The sequence below is a fragment of the Pseudorca crassidens genome, chromosome 7, assembly GCF_039906515.1.
Source record: "Pseudorca crassidens isolate mPseCra1 chromosome 7, mPseCra1.hap1, whole genome shotgun sequence".
Classification (NCBI taxonomy): domain Eukaryota; kingdom Metazoa; phylum Chordata; class Mammalia; order Artiodactyla; family Delphinidae; genus Pseudorca; species Pseudorca crassidens.
This window is the reverse complement of record NC_090302.1, coordinates 80,203,356-80,228,613: the sequence shown is the minus strand read 5'-3', so window position 1 is coordinate 80,228,613 and position 25,258 is coordinate 80,203,356. Positions and strand designations below refer to the sequence as shown.

At 40.6% G+C, this 25,258-nt stretch overlaps 1 protein-coding gene across 5 annotated transcripts in view; it reads right to left on the bottom strand.

The window, feature by feature from the left end:
• Window positions 1-25,258, bottom strand: part of NFX1 (nuclear transcription factor, X-box binding 1) — a 79,860-nt gene that overhangs the window by 45,167 nt on the left and 9,435 nt on the right. For all 5 annotated transcript variants that reach the window (XR_010945082.1, XM_067744602.1, XM_067744600.1 and 2 more), the window contains 5 exons: window positions 13,120-13,278; window positions 11,889-11,966; window positions 5,570-5,675; window positions 2,500-2,571; window positions 847-986 (listed from right to left, as the gene is read on the bottom strand). Coding sequence is in view for 4 of the 5 variants with exons in the window: in XM_067744602.1 (XP_067600703.1) it covers window positions 847-986; window positions 2,500-2,571; window positions 5,570-5,675; window positions 11,889-11,966; window positions 13,120-13,278 (555 nt within the window). In the remaining variant the exon portion in view is untranslated. The remainder of the gene's footprint in view (window positions 1-846; window positions 987-2,499; window positions 2,572-5,569; window positions 5,676-11,888; window positions 11,967-13,119; window positions 13,279-25,258) is intronic.

Genomic DNA, 25,258 nt, shown 5'->3' with positions numbered 1-25,258 from the left:
GCTGCTGCTCTATGAAATCTTTGCCTGATCCCAAAGTCATGAAAATATTCTCTTATAGTTTTATCGGGAAACTATGTTTCTGGGTTTTACATTTAAGCCCATGACCCATATAGTATTAATTTCTGTGTAAAGAGTGAGACAGGGGTTGGGGGTCACTTTTTCCCATATATACATCCAGCTGTTCTAGGACCACTTGTAAAATGACTCCTTTTTCCACTGAATTAACTTAATATCTTGGTTGAAAATCAACTGACTGTATATATTGAGGTCTATTTCTGGACTCTATTGTCTTCCATTGATCTACTAGTCTACCTTTACACCAAAAACCACAATGTCACAATTACTGTAACTTTGTAAGTCTTAAAATCAGGTCTTTCAACTGTTCCTTTTCAAGATCACTTTGGCCTTTCTGGGTCTTTTTCAAGTAATTACTGCAAAAAAATTTCACAAGCAGTTACTTTTAAACAGCATTAAAAAAATCTACCATCCAAATTCTATAGGACAATGACCTATACTGGTAGTATGTAACCAAAATAATGAAAACCACCTAGGGAGTTCCCTGGAGGTCCAGTGGTTAGACTCTGCACTTCCACTGCAGGGGGCGTGGATTCGATCCCTGGTAGGGGAACTATGATCCTGCATGCTGCAAGGTGTGGCAGAAAAACCCCCCCAAAACAAAAAAACGTCTAATCATTCATGTATCTCCAGTTCTCTCTACCCAAGGTACCAGACCTAATAGTGTCTTTGTGACTACAGGCTTGAAACAAATCCATGTCATCAAGACAACCATAAATAAGGTTCCAGAAAAGTACCCAAGTACTGCTGGCTGGTGTGCTCACCACTTACCTTGGTTCAATATGATCCGACAAGGCTTGCATGGACCCCCATGGCACAGCTCAGCACAGTGGTGCTGACCACAATTCAAAACATTCTCACAAGGGTTAGAACAGTGGACTGAGATGGCCTGACCACAGCGAACTGTGTGCCTGTAAAAATAGATGTAAAGACAGCATTAGTCTAATGTTGGATATTGAGGTCCTATTTGACAGCTAAACTGACCTTCCCCCAAAACCTACTAAACCTTTTCTCTTTGCCCAGTTTCCCCTACTTTTTCTGTTTCCCTCTTCCAATCATTTCCTCAATTCCTCTTCCCTTCTCCACTCTTTCTTCTTTTTCCTCCTTTGCTTTCCTTATTTCCTATTCTGCCTTTTTTCTCTCCCCTATTTTCTGGCCAGTGAGGAACTGAGGGCCTAAGTATTTGTTACAATGTGATTTCTTCTCTGAGTTGAAACAGCATGCAGGAGGGGAAAGAGCCTGGAACTCCCATAGTATCTTACAGAGGTGGGTAGGGAGGTTGGGAGGTGTAGTCGTAATGAACATTCTTGGAATGAAAGCACAGTGGCATTCTCCTGGGACCTGGCACTCTGGCATTTTAGGCCGTTATGATACTTAAGAACATACTGTATGTACTTTGATTCAGGATGGGGACATCATTCTGGCTTTTTTCTAATAAACATCCTGATTTTGCCAACTTATTCACTAGAGAAGGATATGAGGCTGCTGCTCTTAGACAATCATCTTCAGGTTTCTTTCCAGGGTAATGGTTTAGACCTTGGAGTCTACTCTCCCACAGAAAGTTTTATTCTATCCCCCTACTCCCACTTCAACTACATATTTTAAGAAGTCACTGTTACATACATAGACGATCAGTTTCCAGTGCTCAGCGTCAAGGCTAACATCAACCCCTTGAGGAAGACACTATTATTTCTACCATACGATAAGAAAAATGAGGCTCACCAAGAAGAAGCAACTTGCCCAGGTCAACAACTAGTTAGTGGCAGAGCCCAAATCTGACCTGGGCTTTCTAACCCACAGCCCCTTGCATGTGACTCTGTAAGGCCACACTGCTACCCTTGTAAGTTCAGTAAACATTTAAAAAATGCTTATCACTAAAAACCTGCACTATCCCATCTCGTCTTGTGGTTCAGAAATCATTTTGTGGTCTTAACTGGGCCTCTGCAGCTATCAGTGATCCTTGCACTGATAAAACAGGAGAACTTGCATTATAATGAAAAGAGAGCGGGCTCTGGGGCTACTTATTCTTTCATTCAACAATATTCACTGAAAACCTACACACCAGATACTACGCTAGGCACAGATAAGTGACCCTTGCCTCCTGGACCTTAGCAGGACTGGGTTCAATTCCTGGTTCTTTCACCCACTAGAGAGGTTAAGAAAAAAGTCCCTGTCACCTTGGCCTTGCATCTGAAATGGGTAATCTCACTATTTTATAACTTCTTAATCACCTATAAGATTGCAGGATTAAGGCAGCACAGGAAATTACTATTTACAGAAAAGTACTATTTACACCTACCATTTATTAATGGCAGTAAATAAATACAATTTGCACCTACCTACTAATCTTTCATTTTAGAAATTCATACATAAACCATTAATGTGGAAACTGAAGTCTTCTTCGGAGTACAATTCTAACTTTACCTGGTCCGTCCACATTCACATGTTTTAGTCATAAATGCAGGGCAGGGTGGGCAAGGTCCAGGATGGCAGAGACTGAAAAAGAAAGGCTGTGATGAAAGGCCATGTATCCAAACTTAAACAAAGCTGCCCCAGCTGGGCCCTACTATGAATATGGCAGCAAATAAACTTCCTACGAAATGTTTTAGTATTTGTCTAAAGTTGATCAAACTATTTAAACAAAGATACCAACAATGTTTTTATATAGAAAGAATCGATAGCAGTATCATCTTAGAATATTTAACGAGAAAAGTAAAGCCCAAGTCAAAATACTGGTTTTATTTGGGTCTGATAGTCAAAGATAACATTTCTAAATATGGTCTCGGCCCACTTAGTACAGTGAGTAGGGATAAAAAGATCCTGCCACTCAGGATGGCCAATGGGGTCCTTTAGAAGTTCAGAACCTGAGCAAAGTAACAGAGCTTAAATCTGCTAGATCCATGAGAAGTACAGACATTTTCTCATCAGCTGGTAAAGTGATAACCAGGTGATAGGCTAGCAACGGGAACACTGAAAAGAAGGTTGCTTGGGGTGAGGGGAGGCATGCTGGTAAGTAACAAAGGGGAAAGGGACTCATGGAAAAAAACCGTGCCTAATTTTTGCTATAGGTCAGAATTAGGCCTCTGAATAGTACACTTTTTATAGGAGCTATGCTATAAAGAGACCAAAGAAAAAATGAACAAAATGGAAATAAATTCCAATTCAAATAAATACTGCCCTCTTCGAAGCAGACACCCCTGGTAAATTACACACCTGTACAGAAATATCACTACTTAAAACATTTTGGGAACTTTGCGGTTGGGCAGGGGGGACACCTATGTGATGGCAAATCACAATCCTTTGGGAATTAAAAGCCAATCAGAGGGGACTTCCCTGGTGGCACAGTGATTAAGAACCCGCCTGCAAATACAGGGGACACGGGTTCGAGCCCTGGTCCAGGAAGATTTCACATGCCGCGGAGCAACTAAGCCCGTGCGCCACAACTGAGCCTGCACTCTAGAGCTGGCGAGCCTCAACTACTGAGCCCATGTGCCACAACTACTGAAGCCTGCACGCCTAGAGCCTGTGCTCTGCAACAAAGACAAGCCACAGCAATGAGAAGCCCACGCACCGCAATGAAGAATAGCAACTGCTCTCCGCAACTAGAGAAAGCCCGCACGCAGCAATGAAGACCCAACGCAGCCAAAACTAAGTAATAAAATAAAATAAATAAATTAAGAAAATAGCCAATCAGAGCCAAGTGTAATTAATCAAGTGGGTAACAGAATTTGCTATAAAAATCAGCTGTGCCTATAAAGTGGTCTGGTTGGATTTTTTATTTTTATGAGCTTTAAACACTGAAAACAGTCCAGGAACATGTGCCCGGTCTCCTAAGATGATCCATTTTGACAGATAGAACCCACAGGAGACATAAGATTAAGCATGCTTCTTTAAGGATGAGTATCATTATTCAACAGTTATATTTCACATGATATACCTCAACCCTTTCAGGTGAAATTATTTTCATGGCTGGACATTTAAATAACTTTATTTCTTTAAACAAATTTATTTATTTTATTTATTTGTTTTTGGCTGCACTGGGTCTTCATTGCTGCACGCGGGCTTCCTCTAGTTGCCGTGAGCAGGGGCTACTCTTCATTGTGGTGCGCGGGCTTCTCATTGAGGTGGCTTCTCTTGTACAGTACGGGCTCTAGGCGCGTTGGCTTCAGTAGTTGTGGCATGTGGGCTCAGTAATTGTGGCTCACAGGCTCTAGAGGGCAGGCTCAGTAGTTGTGGCACATGGACTTAGCTGCTCCACGGCATGTGGGATCTTCCTGGACCAGGGCTCGAACCCATGTCCCCTGCATTGGCAGGTGGATTCTTAACCACTGCGTCACCAGGGAAGCCCTTAAATAACTTTAGACTGATAGACAAACTGCTGGTCAAGTGTGGATGATTCCAGGTTATTGCAAATATCCCTGAGGCCTGGACTTAACCCCAGGTTCTCATAACCTTCAGAGCAGTGGTTCAGAACACTGCCTACATATTAGAATCACCTGGAAAAAAACTACAATGCTTAGACCCACCCCAGGAGATTCTGATTCAATTGCTCTGAGGCAGAAACTGGGCACTGGTGTTTTAAAGTGCTCCTTAAATGACTGACCACCTGATCTGTATCACAGTGGTGTTCTCTGACAGTCATGACAGGGCCCCATTTCTGCTGAAGGCTTCCTAAAGATAATTCATGTGTAGGATTAATTTCTTGTTACTGAATTTACTAAAATGCCAACTAAGGGAAGGAACAGATGAGTCCCTGAGTTCTGACCTATGGAAGCAGTCAAAGGAAGAGAAAGGGCTGATTGTCCAGCAGATGGCAGACCATGCTGTTTAGCTCAGTCTGAATAGCTCTCCCCACAATGATATTCCCCAGCACGGTCCCTACATCTTGATCACAAGACCTCTGATCCAACCCTTGCTCCATGCAATAGAAGCAAGGTACCAGTGGAAATAAGTATAACACTCTGATGTCTGTTTTCTCTTAGATTTGGGTAATAAAAGCAAGTGTTACCATTTCTTGACCACTTATCATGTGCCAGGCTCTGTACCAAGTCTCTTGAGTGTGTTAATTTAATATTCATAGAGCTCTGTAACTATTTTTTATCTATCATTATTATCTTACAGGTCCAGAAACTGAAGCTCAGAGAAGTAATTTGTCCAACAGCACATAACTGTTAAAGAGACAAACCCAGGAATTAAACCTTTGTCTGAAGCCAAAGCCCACAGAAATTTATTTGTAACTGATCAACTGTTTATTATTGTGCATCTCCCTCCTCATCTGTAAAATGGAGTGATAAATATCTATACATCACTGGGCTGTTGTAAGGATTCAACGAGTCAACTTTTGCAGAGTACCTGGCACAAAGCAAGTGCTCAGTAAATGATACCACACTGTCCCTCACCCAGTCCTGTTACGTGCTAACCAGATATGTGTACTGAGAGCCACAAGCAAAGCGTGTTCACCAGCAATCTCCAGGAGTATAGTGTTCCAACTTACAGGTTACAGGAATGTGGGCAGTCCTGGCCAGGCTGTTTCTTTCTACAGACCTCACCACAACTATGTGGAATTTCATTTCTGCTCCATTCAGGATTCTTTACCTTGCCTAAAACATATCAAATAAGAGAGTCAATGGTATAAACTTCAACTGCATCCTAGACTTCGATGAAATAATACAATATAGCCAGACAGCATGAAACATCAGGATGGTGTTCGTTAGTTCAATAAACACATTGTCCTAAAAGAAGAAGGTGAATGTAATGCTACTCATCAAAAGCTTCACTGAGTATGATAAATTCTGGATTGTCTGGAAAAGACAAATCGTCATTTTTACTGATGAAAATGCCACTTTGACTAATGGACACATTTAATTTAAGATTTAAACAAAACCTACAAGATAAGCTTTCTGTAAATGGGTCTTTGAATTGATATGGGAATATCTACTGTAAGGATCAGAAAGAGGGAATAAGGGAAGAGAGCAATGGGGGGAGGGGAGAGGCAGTAAGAAATGGAAAGGACATAAGTCCCCCAGTATAGTAGGAACTCGCCTATTCTAACGTTAAAATATAGGCATAAAAGGGTTATAATTTTTAACATCTTTATTGGAGTATAACTGCTTTACAATGGTGTGTTAGTTTCTGCTTTATAACAAATGAAACAGTTATACATATATATATATATATCCCCATATCTCCTCCTTCTTGCTTCTCCCTCCCTCCCACCCTCCCTATCCCACCTCTCTAGGTGGTCACAAAGCACAGAGCTGATCTCCCTGTGCTATGTGGCTGCTTCCCACTAGTTATCTATTTTACGTTTGGTAGTGTATATATGTCCATGCCACTCTCTCACTTTGTCACAGCTTATTCTTCCCCCTCCCCATATCCTCAAGTCCATTCTCTAGTAGGTCTGTGTCTTTATTCCCATCTTGCCCCTAGGTTCTTCATGACCATTTTTTTCCTCTTAGATTACATATATATGTGTTAGCATACGGTATTTGTTTTTCTCTTTCTGACTTACTTCACTCTGTATGACAGACTCTAGGTCCATCCACCTCACTACAAATAACTCAATTTTGTTTCTTTTGATGGCTGAGTAATATTTCATTGTACATATGTGCCACATCTTTATCCATTCATCTATTGATGGACACTTAGGTTGCTTCTATGTTATGGCTATTGTAAATAGAGCTGCAATGAACATTTTGGTACATGACGCTTTTTGAATTATGGTTTTCTCAGGGTATATGCCCAGTAGTGGGATTGCTGGGTTACATGGTAGTTCTATTTGTAGTTTTTTAAGCAACCTCCATACTGTTCTCCATAGTGGCTGTATCAATTTACATTCCCACCAACAGTGCAAGAGGGTACCCTTTTCTCCACACCCTCTCCAGCATTTTTTGTTTGTAGATTTTTTGATGACGGCCATTCTGACTGGTGTGAGATGATATCTCATTGTAGCTTTGGTTTGCATTTCTCTAATGATTAATGATGTTGAGCATTCTTTCATGTGTTTGTTGGCAATCTGTATATCTTCTTTGGAGAAATGTCTATTTAGGTCTTCTGCCCATTTTTGGATTGGGTTGTTTTTTTGATATTGAGCTGCATGAGCTCTTGTAAATTTTGGAGATCAATCCTTTGTCAGTTGCTTCATTTGCAAATATTTTCTCCCATTCTGAGGGTTGTCTTTTCGTCTTATTTATGGTTTCCTTTGCTGTGCAAAAGCTTTGAAGTTTCATTAAGTCCCATTTGTTTATTTTTGTTTTTATTTCCATTTCTCTAGGAGGTGGGTCAAAAAGGATCTTGCTGTGATTTATGTCATAGAGTGTTCTGCCTATGTTTTCCTCTAAGAGTTTGATAGTGTCTGGCCTTACATTTAGGTCTTTAATCCATTTTGAGTTTATTTTTGTGTATGGTGTTAGGGAGTGTTCTAATTTCATTCTTTTACATGTAGCCGTCCAGTTTTCCCAGCACCACTTATTGAAGAAACTCTCTTTTCTCCACTGTATATTCTTGCCTCTTTTATCAAAGATAAGGTGACCATATGTGCATGGGTTTATCTCTGGGCTTTCTATCCTGTTCCATTGATCTATCTTTCTGTTTTTGTGCCAGTACCATACTGTCTTGATTACTCTAGCTTTGTAGTATAGTCTGAAGTCAGGGAGCCTGATTCCTCCAGCTCTGTTTTTCTTTCTCAAAATTGCTTTGGCTATTCAGGGTCTTTTGTGTTTCCATACAAATTGTGAAATTTTTTGTTCTAGTTCTGTGAAAAATACCAGTGGTAGTTTGATAGGGATTGCATTGAATCTGTAGATTGCTTTGGGTAGTAGAGTCATTTTCACAATGTTGATTCTTCCAATCCAAGAACGTGGTATATCTCTCCATCTATTTGCATCATCTTTAATTTCTTTCATCAGTGTCTTAAAATTTTCTGCATACAGGTCTTTGGTCTCCTTAGGTATGTTTATTCCTAGATATTTTATTCTTTTTGTTGCAATGGTAAATGGGAGTGTTTTCTTAATTTCACTTTTTCATCATTAGTGTATAGGAATGCTAGAGATTTCTGTGCATTAATTTTGTATCCTGCTACTTTACCAAATTCATTGATTAGCTCTAGCAGTTTTCTGGTAGCATCTTTAGGATTCTCTATGTATAATATCATGTCATCTGCAAACAGTGACAGCTTTACTTCTTTCTTGATTTGGATTCCTTTTATTTCCTTTTCTTCTCTGATTGCTGTGGCTAAAACTTCCAAAACTATGTTGAATAAGAGTGGCGAGAGTGGGCAACCTTGTCTTGTTCCTGATCTTAGTGAAAATGGTTTCAGTTTTTCACCATTGAGGATGATGTTGGCTGTGGGTTTGCCATATATGGCCTTTCTTATGTTGAGGAAAGTTCCCTCTAGGGTTATAATTTTATAATCAATGTCACTCCACAAATTTTAGTAAGCCTATTCCATGAACTTAGTGCAGGGGCAGGATGAGTAAAACTGAGGCGCGGGACTGCTCCTTGCCCTTGAGCTATTCATCCTCACTTGGGCAATTTACACCCTAAATGAAGCCTGTTCCCAGTCCTTGGTCCCTGCTGTTCTCTCCTGTCTGTCTCTTTCAGAAATCTTATTCATGCTGTGCGGTTCAATACATCTAAAGGCCGATGAGTCCCAAATCTACATTTTCTGCATTGCCCTGAATCCTCAGTTTCAGTCCTACATGTCCAACCGTCTGCTGAACATCTGTGCTTGGGGTTTCACAGTCACTTCAAATTGCCTATGTATCTACAGTCAAAGTTAGCATCTTCCCTCTTAGATTCCACCCTCTCCAGGGTTCCCTATCTGTTAGTGACACCATCACTGTCAGAGTCACACAAACTCAAAAACTAGAGGCATCCTCCTTTTTCTTTCTCTATTCTATTTAGTCACCAAATCTTGTCAATTTTCCTACATAGTGTATCTCACAACTCACCTCCCCCTCTACTCCTGCTGTTCCTCTCTACTGGCCAGAACCTCATCTCTAGACTATTAGAATAGCTCCCCTGCCTCTGTGCTTTCTTGCTCCAATACGGTGCCCAGGTTTTCTCCTACCATCTCTCAGTGGCCCAACCTCTTTTCCCTGACTCTCAATGATGTTTTTTTCCCTTCATCTGCCAGAGTTCTGCATTAGACTCCTTCTCACCCATTACCCTTTCACCTACTAGAATCTCATCTATTGCTCTCACCTGTGACTATCTTCCCTAATTCCTGATCTTTCTTCAAACATTCCTAACTCCTTGGAGAACATCTTCCACTGGATGTCTTACTCCTCCAACTCAACACTTCAACTCCAACTCCAACTGAACTCATTGTCCCCACCAAACCTGGTTCACTTGCCCTGCCCTTTTCTGTTCTTGGTATCACCATTTCCAAAAGCATGAAACTTTGGAGTCACATTTGGGTTCCTTCCTTTCCCACTGCTGTTAATTCATGTTTACCTTTGAAATCTTATATCCCTTCCTTTCTGTCCCACTCTAAAACCCATTGCAGACTTTTACTATTCTTCATCTGGGTTACTCTAAGTCCCCAAACTGTTTAGGTCCCAGAATACTCTACTCACTGCCACCAGACTAATCTTCATAAAGAATCAGGGAATTCCCTGGCAGTCCAGTGGTTAGGACTCTGCATTTCCATTGGAGGGGGCCCAGGTTTGATCTCTGGTTGGGGAACTAAGATCCCACATGCCTTGGCACGGCCAAAAAAAAAAAACACACTAATGCCCTCAGTGGCTTCCCAGCACCTGACAAATGAAGTCCCAATATCTAGGCCTGGCATGAAGAAGTCAGCCCTACCTTTCCAGTCATCTCGAACTCCTCCATCTTCATAGACCCTGGGCTCCATAACTGGATGACTTCCTCTTCTCCCAGCAGATCCTAAGACTTCTTGGTGTTAAACCTAGTTTTCAAGCCTGGTTCAATTCTACCTCCTTCAGGAAAGCTCTTAATCCTCCAGCCAGAAGTCAAACTCACCCCAAAGATCTCCCACAGACTTTGTAGTAGAACAGCAAGTTAATTGTGTCTTAAATTTTAGACTGTAAGCTCTGGGAAGTCAGTAAAGAGTCTCATTCTTCTCTGTTTCTTCATGGTATCTGTTACATTAATAAGTTCACAATAAGTATATTAAACCAATGGTCTCCTTTTTTTACTCAGCTGCGTTGCGTGGCTTGCAGAATGTGGGAGCTTAGTTCCCCAACCAGGGATTGAACCCAGGCCCTTGGCAGTGAAAGCACAGAGTCGTAACCACTGGACTGCCAGGGAATTCCCGACCAATGGTCTCCTTGAAGAGCAGAGTGGGGCAAAGTCCTCAGGTAAAATCAGGCCATTATTTGCCTTCCCACACCATTCCACCTCACTCAGATCATCGTGACCTTCATCCCCACATTCTTCTGCCTTCTTAGGGTCTCATATCCAATTTGTCAGTGAAGGCTTTAACAAGATTTTAAATTTCATTATGATGCTTCATGTTAAAAAATCCTTTAAAAATAAGGTAATTAAGCCTGGGTATTGGTCTTATTTGTCCAATTTTCAATTGATCTCTTGCTTCCAGTTTCATGCTGTCTTTCCAGTAGTACATTCAACAATATTCATTCCTTCAGCTAATACTAATTCAGTATCTATTAAGGGTCAGATTTTGGCAAAAGAACATACAGGACCAACAGATTCTGGATAAGAGTGGCCAAAGTGGGAGAGGAGATAAGGAAGGGGAAGCTTCCTTTGGAAGCAGACAGTTGGGGTCAGATCTTGAATGACACAGTGGATGAGATTTAAAGAAAAGAAGGGGAAGAACACTGTAGATAGCTGAGTTCACAAAGAGATTGAGTCTAGAAGTGTTGATGGTCAGTGACTGACTCTTGGTGAAAGCTGGCAGTTAAGTAACAGGAAAGGAGAAATATGAGCAAATTAGAAAAATAAGGAGAACAGGTAGAAGAGAAACAGAAAGAGCTAGTCATTTCAAGAAGTGAATGGTCAAAAGCATTAAGGGCTGCTGTGTGGACAAAAAGGTTAAGAATTTATAAATCAGCCCTGGATTTGGTCAGGAAAGGGTCACTGATGATTTCTGAATAAGTTTCAGTGAGGTAATGAGGATAGAGATAAAAATGCAATGGTTCAAGGAGGGAGACAAATGGTTAAGAAATAAAATCTGAAAAATCGACAGCCAGATGGTAAAGGTTACCCATTAAAAGACAGGCAGGAAAGAGGAAGAAAAACAAAAAAAAAAGACACGCAGGAAATAGGTTAGCAACAGATGAGCATGTGGATCATGAAAAGCTTTTTTCCTAACACATGGAAGAACTGACCTATGCAAAACCAGGAAGAAGTATTCCATAAAGAGGGAGGGCACAAGGATAGTTTGCAATGCTGGTTTACAGAAAATCTCTCTTTATTATAAAGAACAATGACTGATTTCTTGGATTAAAATAAAGTACACTTCACCATTACTCTTTACTCATGTTGCTCAAATCCAGAATTTCAAAGCTGTTACCATTAGAGATGAGAAGAAGCCCATGTCTGTATCCACCTCTGCCATCTGGTCAGCTCTGATCTAAACTAAGATCAAGGAGACCTGGTGGGCATGATGAGAAGGCTCACCTCCAGAACAGTCTGCCAAGAACACAAAGGCCTGTGACTCTAGCTGTGTGACAGACCACATGCATGTGATGTCTTACAAACTCCTGTAGCTCTGAAGTCTTATTAGTGACTTCTAAAACATGCCCAGCACACTGCCTCTCCAGGGCTGGGAACTGAGGTACAATAAGCAAAGTGAAAGAAACTCCAGTGTATGCAAAAAAACTCACCACAGAAACAAGTATAGTTATTAGGAACATGTGCAGAAACATTCTGACATGCAGGGCACCTCCAACCACTCTGGCCATCTGTCAAGAAAAATGAGAGGAAATCAAAATAATTTCCTTACAAAAGCACATGTAATTTAAGAATTTTTAAATCTATGGAAAGCCATAATATTGAAGCAGCAGTAGTAATTTCCATGTTAAGGATATCAGACATTTAAGAAACAAATTCACAATACTGAATTCTTTGCTTAAATATTGCATTTAGGCTTATAATTATAAGGACCTCATATCGTGAATACAGTGGGTATCCATTTCATTCCATTTTTAAAAATTGAGATATAATTAACGTATAACATTGTGTAAGTTTAAGGTACACAACATGTTGATTTGATACATTTATATATTACAATATGATTATTACCACAGTCTTAGTTAACACCTCTATCACTTCATAAAATTAACATTTCATTTTGTGGGACAGTGTTCTATTATTTTTAATATCAAAGTAAGCATCTGAATCTTGGTTTGAAAAAAAAAAGTAGGATACTTGAGTACATGCAGGAAAACTCAAATGTCTTAAATTAGAAGAGCCAAAGTTCAGAAAGCATATTTTTAGTAACATTTGCATTATCCCTAAATACTAGTATACTTTGGGAAAAGCCCACAAAATACTATGGAGAAGATCTGTTAAAGGCAAAGCAACTTCAAAATCCTAAGGGTAAATTAAACATTGTTTTCTATAAATTTTCTAAAGCAAACTATACAAGAAATGTTTTCTAATGAATAAGCTACAAGGATGTATAGTACAACACAGGGAATATAGCTAATATTTTATAATAACTATAAATAGAATATAACCTTTAAAAATGGTGAATCACTATGTTGTACACCCGAAACTGACATAATATTGTACATCAACTATACCCCAATTAAAAAAAAATCGTTCTTTATAGATGCTACTTGGATAAAAGCTACCATTTTCAGTAAAAGTGACTGATTTTGTTGTACCCTAAGTATATTTTAATTTGTTATGCTTAGCTGGTTTAAGATTTATAGCTTAAACCAAATATGTGATCAGGGCAACATATGTGATCAAAATATGTGATCACGGCAACATACTCTCCCCACAGATAAAACACTTAAGAGGAATTAAGTAGTATTTTTAAAGCTAAGTTTAAAACCTGAACATATCTAATGAGTAAGAATAACTATTCAGAAGAGAGAAATGACTGACCTGCTTGAGACGCTGGAGACCTTGCCCATTTCTTTATGCAGTTCAAATGAAACACATGGTAACAGCTCTGACAACTCCACACTGGGGCTGTGACACGAACCAATTCACAGCACACCATGCACTCATATTTTTCTGTGGTTAGCTGTTCAATTAAAGAACCTGTTTAAAAAACAAAACAGATAAACTGAAACACAGAAAATCATTCCGTAGTCAACCAAGGATCAGCAAGGCATTTGAGAGGAGAATTCAAATGTAGAGATTTTAAGGGATGTCTGATTCTGAGCAAGGTGACTCTTCAGAGTTTGAGACCAGGAAGGGGCAGGAATATGCTGAGGTAGAGGACTTAGGAAGCAGACATTCAGGTAGGGATTCCCACAATTGAGGAAACATTCCCAAGAAACTGCCCAGGATTCTAGCAGAATAGCCAAACGCCCCTTGTAACACACGGCTTAAGCATTCACAGGAGAAACATGCTGTAGCACCTTGTCTTGCCCTCTCAATCTGGAAGGCTCTGCATCTACCACATTCATGGATTCAGGTTAGGGAAGGGCTCGTGAAGCTACAGTGGTCAGGTGCAAGAAACCTAAGCCTAGACACGTTCCAACAACCCATGGTGGTGAGATGGTTCTAGTAGATGCTCTGAAAGTCTTTGGTTTTTCACTCAAGAAAGACAGGCTTGATGCCTACCACAAGCCCCATGGTAGGATTACTAGACTGAGGGACACACAGTCTCTGGCTCCAGAAGCTCAGCATCTATGAGAGAGACCAGCGTATAACATCCTAAGAATCCTCCCAGATTTACTCTTCAATACCTTCACCCACTTCCAGACTTTTCCTTCAAATACAATCTCAGCAAAATCTTTCTAAATCCCAAGTGTACCCAGACCTGAGAGTATGTGTGTGTGTATGTTTTTTTTGAGTCCATATTTTTAGCATTTATTTCACAATACTATTTTGTTTGTTATAAGGTCCAAGTAAGTTATAAGAATAAAACAACTAACCTTAAATACACCATGCCAAGTGTTGTGCTAAAGCACTTTACACATATTTAATTCTCTTAACAAGGATATAATAGAGATACCATTTTATAGATGAAGAAACTGAGGCTCAAAGTAGTTAAAGCACTTACCTAAGATCATATAACCAGAAATTTAAAAATCAAAATTCAAACTCATCGCCATCTGACTCAAAAGCTCACATTTTAGTCATTCCATAATATTAGCTCCCTAAGATTACTTTCTGTTTGTCCAGTTCAAAGTCAAAAGAAATACACAACATCAAGACTGTAAGCTCTGGAAGGCAGGACCAGAGGCTCGTCTGCCTTGCTCACTGTAGTATATCCAATGCCTGGCATATACCAAACGTTCAGTAATATTTATTGAATGAATGGATGAAAGAATAAACGAGTATCATCTAGTCTGCTCCATAACCTCTCTCCTTTGAAAGTTTTAGGCTTTAGTAGTTTCTGGGATAGCTCTTTCCCTCTGGAGAAAGCCTGGAATAAAGATACTGCAAGTGACTGATTAAATGGAAATTACCTGCTTTAGATACAGATGAACACATCATAAAATTGAATTCTATTATAAAAGCCGAAGAATCAGACTTAGATTCTCTTTTAAAAGTAGGGATACCCGGGCTTCCGTGGTGGCGCAGTGGTTGAGAGTCCGCCTGCCAATGCAGGGGACACGGGTTCGTGCCCTGGTTCGGGAAGATCCCACATGCCGCGGAGTGGCTGGGCCCGTGAGCCATGGCCACTGAGCCTGCGCGTCTGGAGCCTGTGCTCCGCAACAGGAGAGCCCACAACAGTGAGAGGCCCGCGTACCAAAAAAAAAAAAAAAAAAAAAAAAAGTAGGGATACCCTACCCTGCATAGGTTAACATTTCTGAATAACAGAGTCAATTATATTTCCTACCAGTTACCATGCTACATGTGGAAGATTCTGGAGCAGTAAGTTAGGTGAGAGCTCATTAGAGAGTGAGATTAAGTTTGAGCCATCTATATGTGAGGCTGATTGGGGCAGAGGAATAGTCTGTGAGAATTATACTTGTGGTGAATTTTATAGAAAATGCCTATTGACCATTCCAGAATAGAACTGAGTTAGAATTAAGAACACAGAAAGTGAAGTAGTACGGAACCCACCTGAGAACACTATAATTTTTACCCTGAGGACTGTCTTTTTATTTTACTGTTTCTCTTATTCATTAGTTTATTGCTTGTTAATGAAGAACTATTGTGATGTTTCTAAGTCCAGTCACGGTGAAATCTGACCACTAGGATGCACATACATTTAGTTATGTGGTGACAGCTGTCAACTTTGAATAGCCTACAAATTACTGCCTTTACAAAGCTGTCAACTTTGAATAGCTGACAAATTGCAGCCTTTCCAAAGGCTGTCTCTTTCATCCCATGTTCAGTATGTCGGCAAACCCTGCTGGCTCTACCTTCAAAATATTTCCAGAATCCAACCTCTGCTGCTAACACTCTGGTCTAAGCCACTATCCACTCACCTGGATTATTACAATGGGCTCCTAACTAGTCTCCTTACTTCAGTCTATTCTCACCACAGCAGCCAGAGGGAGCCTGTCAAAATGCAAATTATTAATAGATGATACACTCCTCTGCTCAGAATTTGCCAATGGTTCCTACATCACATGCCTGTAAAAGCCAAAGTCCTTACAATGGCCTTCATTGGCCCCCGGTCCTCATCTGTGATTCCTCTTTCCCTAGGCCACCACTCTGAGACGACACTGCCTCCTTCCCAGCCCTAAACTGGAAGGCAGATTCCTGCGGAAAGGTCTTTACAACTCGCTATTCCCTCTGCCTAGAATACTGTCCCCCAGACATTTGCACAGCTCAGTCCCTCACCCGCTTCAGGTGTTTACTCAAAATGTGGTCTTCTCGGGCTTCCCTGGTGGTGCAGTGGTTGACAGTCTGCCTGCCAATGCAGGGGACACGGGCTTGAGCCCTGGTCTGGGAGGATCCCACATGCCGCGGAGCAACTAGGGCCGTGAGCCACAACTACTGAGCCTGCGCGTCTGGAGCCTGTGCTCCGCAACAAGACAGGCTGCGACAGTGAGAGGCCAATGCACTGCGATGAAGAGTGGCCCCTGCTCGCCACAACTGGAGAAAGCCCTCGCACAGAAACGAAGACCCAACACAGCCAAAACTAAATTAATTAATGAATTAATTTTTTTAAAATGTGGTCTTCTCAATGAGGCAGTCTCTGGCCACACTTTAAAAACTGGAACCCACCCCTCCCCCCAAAAAAACAAAAAAACTGTAACCCACTCCCTCAGCATTCCCTATCTCCCTTATCTTTCTTCACACCACTTAAGTCTATCATATATTTTACCTTGTTTATTTCCTAACTCTACACATAGAAGGTACTCAATAATATCTGTTGTATGAATGAATGAAAATAATAAATAATAGTAAAAGGTTCTAGAAACATACTAGAAAGAGAAACAGTATAATTCTTTCACCAACATTTCAGTTTTATCTAAGCGTGTAACGTACGTAAAACATGGTACTATTCTGGAATAGCTCTCTGCTAGTGAACTATCACATTTCAGGTGCAAGACTCTTGTCCATTCTGGATGCAGCCCTATCCTGACCACTGGCTCTTCTTCAATCCTAGGCCCTCTCCCACTAGGGCTTCTCCATCATTCCCCAGTCAAGACTGTATATTCTCTATACTTTTACTTTGATAGTATGTCAGTAAAGAGGGTGACAACCCACTTAAAAAACCAGAAGAACAGAGACCTGTCTGGAGAATGCACTACAAACTTTTCAGATACACCAATAAATAACTGTCTTAAACAAAACAAAACAAAACCTAAAACAATCCTGATTTGAAAAATCCAAGTGTAGGGCTTCCCTGATGGCGCAGTGGTTGAGAGTCCGCCTGCCAATGCAGGGGACACGGGTTCGTGCCCTGGTCCGGGAAGATCCCACATGCCGCAGAGCGGCTAGGCCCGTGAGCCATGGCTGCTGGGCCTGCGCGTCCGGAGCCTGTGCTCTGCAACGGGAGAGGCCACAACAGTGAGAGGCCCGCGTACCGCAAAAAAGTAAAAGAAAAATCCAAGTGTAAAAAGACATTTTTGAGGCAAACAGGGAAATTCAATTGTGGACCAGGTATTAGATGATTTCAAGGAATTATCGCTAATTTTGTCAAGCACAATAACGGCACTATGATTATGTAAGAAAACGGCCATATTTTTTAAATAGATGTAACCTAAAAGTATATGAAGGTGAAATAGCCTGATATCTGGAATTTACTTTAAAATATATCAGCAAAAAAAGGGGGGCTTCCCTGGTGGCGCAGTGGTTGAGAGTCCACCTGCCGTTGCAGGGGACGCGGGTTCGTGCCCCGATCCGGGAAGATCCCACGTGCCGCGGAGCGGCTGGGCCCGTGAGCCATGGCCGCTGAGCCTGCGCGTCCGGAGCCTGTGCTGCGCAACAGGAGAGGCCCACAGCAGTGAGAGGCCCGCGTACCGCAAAAAAAAAAAAAAGGGGGGGGAGATAGAGATTGTTTAAATATTAATGCATATCTATTTATGGCATATTATATATTAATTTAAAATAAGGTTTACAAAGATTTCTTAATGAGTGGAAAAATATAACACTATAATAAGCAATAAAAGAATAAAGATTATTTTTATTATATGATTTCAACTATGTAAAACTGAGCATTGAAAAATTCTTTAAGGAAACAGACTAAAAGGTTAAAGCTGATTATATCTGGATGGTGGGAATAAAGGTAAATTAACCTATCAACTTTAGTAAGCTGCCTTATTTAAGGTAAGGCAGCTGTTTTTAAAAAGCTAATACAACGTAAGCATGATCAACGTGTTCAAGATGGTCTTGCTGAGTCTGAAGCATATGTCAGACATCACATTTATTTATGTGAGTCTAAGGCCTATGGCAGAGCTTAGGGGCTGGATGTAAAGGTTTAGAAATCAGTACAGCCCAGAGGCAGTGGTTTGAAAGTACAGAACTGGTTGTAATCTCCCAATGAAGCCTTATCAAGTAAGAAGAGAGGGCTGAGATAAAGCCCTAGGTAACACCAACATTTAGGAAAGAGGTGGAGGAAGAGAAGAGTGAAGGACATAAACAGGAACAGTCAAGGAGAACAAGAAGGACCAGAAGTGTGTGGTAACAAAGGAGTCAAGGAAGTTACATTTCAGAAAAGACCCCTTTGTGTCCAACTCAAAGGGAGGTCCAGGATAACAGTAAGGACTGAGTCATTCGTGACCTTACCAGTAGCTCTGAGTCAAGTGGTGATGATGCCAGAGGACTGAGACATGAAATCAGATTAGGGAAAAGGACACAGAGTGGATGACCCTTTTTTTTTTTTTTTTTTTTTTTGCGGTACGCGGGCCTCTCACTGTTGCGGCCTCTCCCGTTGCGGAGCACAGGCTCCGGACGCGCAGGCTCAGCAGCCATGGCTCACGGGCTCATGTGGGATCTTCCCGGACCAGGGCACAAACCCGTGTCCCCTGCATCGGCAGGCAGACTCTCAACCACTGCACCACCAGGGAAGCCCCAGAGTGGATGACTCTTGATTAGACTGAATGGAAGGAAAGAAACACTACTGGGAGGTCCCGTGTGGGGCAAGTTTTTCTTTTAGAGGGCAGGACAGACTCAGGAAGAGCTTCAGGTTGAGAACTTGGAGTAGTAGATGTGGAAAGGTTGATGAAAGGAAATAAAAGAGATCTCAGAATGAAAGAAAAGGAATAACAGGCACAGATGTCTCTGAGTTTGCTTAGAGAGAGCAAAAAGTTGAGAAAATTATGCCCTTTCTCAGTGATGACCTCCCCTTTCTCAGTGAAGTAGGAGGCAAGGAGGTCCACTGGGGTTCAGAGATCAATGTTAGGAAGGTTTGAATAAGTGTGGAAAAGGTTTGGAATAGTCTTAGATGAAAATGGGAGGGACAGCTGCCCAAGGTCATATAAGGGGAAAACGGCAGCGCTGAAAGCCAGCTGAGCTGGAGACCACTATTCAAAAATATTTACTGGGAACTGACCATGTACCAGACACTCTTTAGACACTAAGAGTATACAGTGAACAAAACAGACAAAAATCTTCTGCCCTTATGAAGTTCACTATCTTGTGGTGGAAGGTAGTCAATAAACAAATAAATAATGAAAATAAGTAGTATCATCAAATAGTAATAAGTGCTATGGAAAAAAATAAGCCAGGAAAAGAGGTTAGCGAGGGTCGGCAGTGGGGGAAGTATTATGGTTTTAAACAGGGTGATCAGGAAGGCTTTCCTCAGAGGGCGAGTGAATTTGCAGCAGTGCCAAATCTATACTGTTATACGATTTCCTGAAATGGCATTCTGTTATCCAGATAGGGTAGAAAAGTTAGACTGCAGCATCCACCCAGGGCTGGGATCCTGCCAAATGTCTTGGCAGAAGGATAATACTTCAAATGACTTACAGTAAGGCCTAACCTGAAGAGGGGATGAAGAAGGATGGAGACTGAACTGATAGTGGGTGGAAGAGACTGGGAGAGCCAAAAGGATAGGAGGTTATGGTCAGAAAGCAGAACGCAGGACTTTAGAATTTCAGAGACGGGGCATCCCCAGGGTCATTTCCTTGGTAGTGGGTGTGGAGGTGGAATGGATATGAAGGTCACTGCAGGTGACAAGATCAAAGAACCTGAGGATGACATAACCCACGTGATCACTGAAGTCACACAGAACAACAGCAGGATTTATGGTAAATCAGTAGTTCTCAAACTTGAATGTGCATGAGAACCACCTGGAGGCTTGTTAAAAGAAGAGACTGCTGGGCCCCACACCCAGAATTTCTGTTTACTAACTCTGAGGTGAGGCCCAAGAATGTGCATTTCTAACAAGTTCCCAGGTATTGCTGACAGCTGCTGATCTGGGACTATACCTTGAGAATCACTGGGGTAGAAAAAAGATACAGGCTAGATGCATTAATAACTGAGGCTGGGGCTGGGAGATGTGGAGGCTAACAGATGACAAAGATAAGGAGACATGGAAGGGGATGGAGAGAAAAGGTCATGCAGCATTAGCTTCAAAAAAGCAGGGATACAAAGGTAGAAGAATAGTAGCTTAGAAATGACACTGGGGAAGGAGTGTGCTCTTCCCGTCTTCCAGAAACTAAGGTAAGTGGGATAAGGGAAAACAGCAGGCTCTGAGGCTGTAAGGAAGTGGTGACCCGACAGAAGGCCATAGGTCAATTAAGAGCAGGAGCAGAGCCAAAACAAATAAAGGATATAGGGGGTTTTGTTACTGCAGAATGAGGGATCCAGGCAGTCTGGGAGGACTGGGCAGTGCTAGGTTCTCTCAGTTCAGAGTGAGAGTAAGCAAAGCCCACTCTCAAACAGCCACGGACACTTATATTTGGGGTAAGCCTCTCTTTCCATTCCAATCAAGCTTTCATCTCCACTACTCCACTAAAACTGCTCTTAGCAAGACCAGTAACCTTGAGGAAACTTGCTCAAGCTTCTTAGATAGCCTCATCCACCAGAGGACAGAAAGCAGAAACTAGAAGAACTACAATCCTGCAGCCTGTGGAACAAAAACCACATTCACAGATAGACAAGATAAAAAGGCAGAGGGCTATGTACCAGATGAAGAAACAAGATAAAACCCCAGAAAAACAACTAAATGAAGTGGAGATAGGCAACCTTCCAGAAAAAGAATTCAGAATAGTGAAGATGATAGTGAAGATGATCCAGGACCTTGGAAAAAGAATGGAGGCAAATTTCAAGAAATGTTTAACAAAGACCTAGAAGAATTAAAAAACAAACAAACAGAGATGAACAATACAATAAATGAAATGAAAAATACACTAGAAGGAATCAACAGCAGAATAACTGAGGCAGAAGAACGGAAAAGTGACCTGGAAGACAGAATGGTGGAATTCACTGCTGCGGAACAGAATAAAGAAAAAAGAATGAAAAGAAATGAAGACAGCCTAAGAGACCTTTGGGACAACATTAAGTGCAACAACATTCACATTATAGGGATCCCAGAAGGAGAAAACAGACAGAAAGGACCCAAGAAAATATTGGAAGAGATTATAGTCAAAAACTTCCCTAACATGGGAAAGGAGAGAACCACTCAAGTCCAAGAAGCGCAGAGAGTCCCACACAGGTTAACCCAAGGAGAAACACGCCGAGATGCTAGTAATCAAATTGGCAAAAATTAAAGACAAAGAAAAATTATTGAAAGCAGCAAGGGAAAAATGACAAATAACATACAAGGGAACTCCAATAAGGTTAACAGCTGATTTCTCAGCAGAAACTCTACAAGCCAGAAGGGAGTGGCACGACATATTTAAAGTGATGAAAGGGAAGAACCTACAACCAACATTACTCTACCCAGCAAGGACCTCATTCACATTCGATGGAGAAATCAAAAGCTTTACAGACAAGCAAAAGCTAAGAGAATTCAGCACCACCAAACCAGCTCTACAACAAATGCTAAAGGAACATCTTTAAGTGGGAAACACAAGAGAAGAAAAGGACCTACAAAAACAAACCCAAAACAATTAAGAAAATGGTAATAGGAACATACATATCGATAATTACCTTAAACATGAATGGATTAAATGCTCCAACCAAAAGACACAGGCTCGCTGAATAGATACAAAAGCAAGACCTATATATATGCTGTCTACAAGAGACCCACTTCAGACCTAGGGACACATACAGACTGAAAGTGAGGGGATGGAAAAAGATATTCCATGCAAATGGAAATCAAAAGAAAGCTGGAGTAGCAAAACTCATATCAGATAAAGTAGACTTTAAAACAAAGAATGTTACAAGAGACAAGGAAGGACACTACATAATGATCAAAGAATCAATCCAAGAAGAAGACATAACACTTATAAATATATATGCAGCCAACACAGGAGCACCTCAATACATAAGGCAACTGCTAACAGCTATAAAAGAAGAATTGACAGTAACACTATAATAGTGGGGAACTTTAACACCTCATTTACACCAATGGACAGATCATCCAAACAAAACAAATAAGGAAACACAAGCTTTAAATGACACAATAGACCAGATAGATTTAATTGATATTTATAGGACATTCCATCTGAGAACAGCAGATTACACTTTCTTCTCAAGTGCGCATGGAACATTCTCCAAGATAGATCACATCTTGGGTCACAAATCAAGCCTCAGTAAATTTAAGGAAATTGAAATCATATCAAGCATCTTTTCTAACCACAACACTAGGATATTAGAAATGAATTACAGGGAAAAAAACATAAAAAACATAAACACATGGAGGCTAAACAATACATTACTAAATAACCAAGAGATCACTGAAGACATCAGAGGAAACCAAAAAATACCTAGAGACAAATGACAATGAAAACACGACTATCCAAAACCTATGGGATGCAGCAAATGCAGTTCTAAGAGGAAAGTTTATAGCAATACAATCCTACCTCAAGAAACAAGAAAAATTTCAAATAAACATCTTACCCTTACACCTAAAGGAACTAGAGAAAAAAGAACAAACAAAACCCAAAATTAGCAGAAGGAAAGAAATCATAAAGATCAGAGCAGAAATAAATGAAACAGAAACAAAGAAAACAATAGCAAAGATCAATAAAACTAAAAGTTGGTTTTTTTTTTTTTTTTTAGATTTTTTTTTTTTTTTTTTTCAGTACGCGGGCCTCTCACTGCTGCGGCCTCTCCCGGTGCGGGGCACAGGCTCCGGACGCGCAGGCCCAGCGGCCACGGCTCACGGGCCCAGCCGCTCCGCGGCACGTGGGATCCTCCCGGACCGGGGCACGAACCCGCGTCCCCTGCATCGGCAGGCGGACTCCCAACCACTGAGCCACCAGGGAAGCCCCTAAAAGTTGGTTTTTTGAGAAGATAAACAAAATTGATAAACCATTAGCCAGACTCATCAAGAAAAAGAGGGAGAGGACTCAAATAAAAATTAGAAATGAAAAAGCATAAGTTAAAACAGACACCACAGAAATACAAAGCATCATAAGAGACTACTACAAGCAACCCCATGCCAATAAAATGGACAACCTGGAAGAAATGGACAAATGCTTAGAATGGTATAACCCTCTAAGACTGAACCAGGAAGAAACAGAAAATATGAACAGACCAATCACAAGTACTGAAATTGAAACTGTGATTAAAAATCTTCCAACAAACAAAAGTCCATGACCAGATGGCTTCACAGGCGAATTCTATCAAACATTTAGAGAAGAGCTAACACCCATCCTTCTCAAAGTCTTCCAAAAAATTGCAGAGGAAGGAACACTCCCAAACTCGTTATGGGAGGTCCCCATCACCCTGATACCAAAACCAGACAAAGATACTACAAAAAAAGAAAATTACAGACCAATATCACTGATAAATATAGATGCAAAAATCCTCAACAAAATACTAGCAAACAGAATCCAACAACACATTAAAATGCTCATACACCATGATCAAGTGGGATTTATCCCAGGGATGCAAGGATTCTTCAATATACGCAGATCAATCAATGTGATACACCATATTAACAAACTGAAAAATAAAAACCATATGATCATCTCAATAGATGCAGAAAAAGCTTTTGACAAAATTCAACACCGATTTATGATAAAAACTCTCCAGAAAGTGGGCACAGAGGGAAATTACCTCAACATAATAAAGGCCATATACGACAAACCCACAGCAACCATCATTCTCAATGGTGACAAACTGAAAGCATTTCCTCTAAGATCAGGAACAAGACAAGGATGTCCACTCTCACCACTATTAGTCAACATAGTTTTGGAAGTCCTAGCCATGGCAATCAGAGAAGAAGAAGAAATAAAAGGAATACAAGTTGGAAAGAAGTAAAACTGTCACTGTTTGCAGATAACTTGATACTATACATAGAGAATCCTGAAGATGCCACCAGAAAACTATTAGAGCTAATCAATGAATTTGGTAAAGTAGCAGAATACAAAATTAATGCACAGAAATCTCTTGCATTCCTATACACTAATGATGAAAAATCTGAAAAAGAAATTAAAGAAACACTCCCATTTACCATTGCAACAAAAAGAATAAAATCCTAGGAATAAACCTACCTAGGGAGAAAAAAGCCCTGTATGCAGAAAACTATAAGACACTAATGAAAGAAATTAAAGATGATACAAACAGATGGAGAGCTATACCATGTTCTTGAATTGGAAGAATTAATATTGTGAAAATGACTCTACTACCCAAAGCAATCTACAGATTCAATGCAATCCCTATCAAATTACCAATGGCATTTTTTACAGAAGTAGAACAAAAAAATCTTAAAATTTGTATGGAGACACAAAAGACCCCAAATAGCCAAAGCAGTCTTGAGGGAAAAAAACCGAGCGGAAGGAATCAGACTCCCTGACTTCAGACTATACTACGAAGCTACAGTAATCAAAACAATATGGTACTGGCACAAAAACAGAAATACAGATCAATGGAACAGGATAGAAAGCCCAGAGATAAACCCATGCACCTATGGTCAACTAATCTATGACAAAGGAGACAAGGATATACAATGGAGAAAAGACAGCTTCTTCAATAAGTGGTGCTGGGAAAATTGGACAGCTACATGTAAAAGAATGAAATTAGAACACTCCCTAACACCATACACAAAAATAAACTCAAATGGATTAGAAACTTAAATGTAAGACCAGATACTATAAAACTCTTAAAGGAAAACATAGGAAGAACACTCTTTGACATAAATCACCGCAAGACCTTTTTTGCCCACCTCCTAGAGTAATGGAAATAAAAACAAAGATAAACAAACGGGACCTAATGAAACTTAAAAGCTTTTGCAAAGCAAAGGAAACTACAAACAAGACAAAAAGACAACTCTCAGAATGGGAGAAAATATTTGCAAACGAATCAACAGACAAAGGATTAATCTCCAAAATATATAAACAGCTCATGCAGCTCAATATTAAAAAAAAAACAATCCAATCCAAAAAATGGGCAGAAGACCTAAATAGACATTTCTCCAAAGAAGACATACAGATGGCGAAAAAGCACATGAAAAGCTGCTCAACATCACTAATTATTAGAGAAATGCAAGTCAAAAGTACAATGAGATATCGCCTTACACCAGTCAGAATGGGCATCATCAGAAAATCTATGA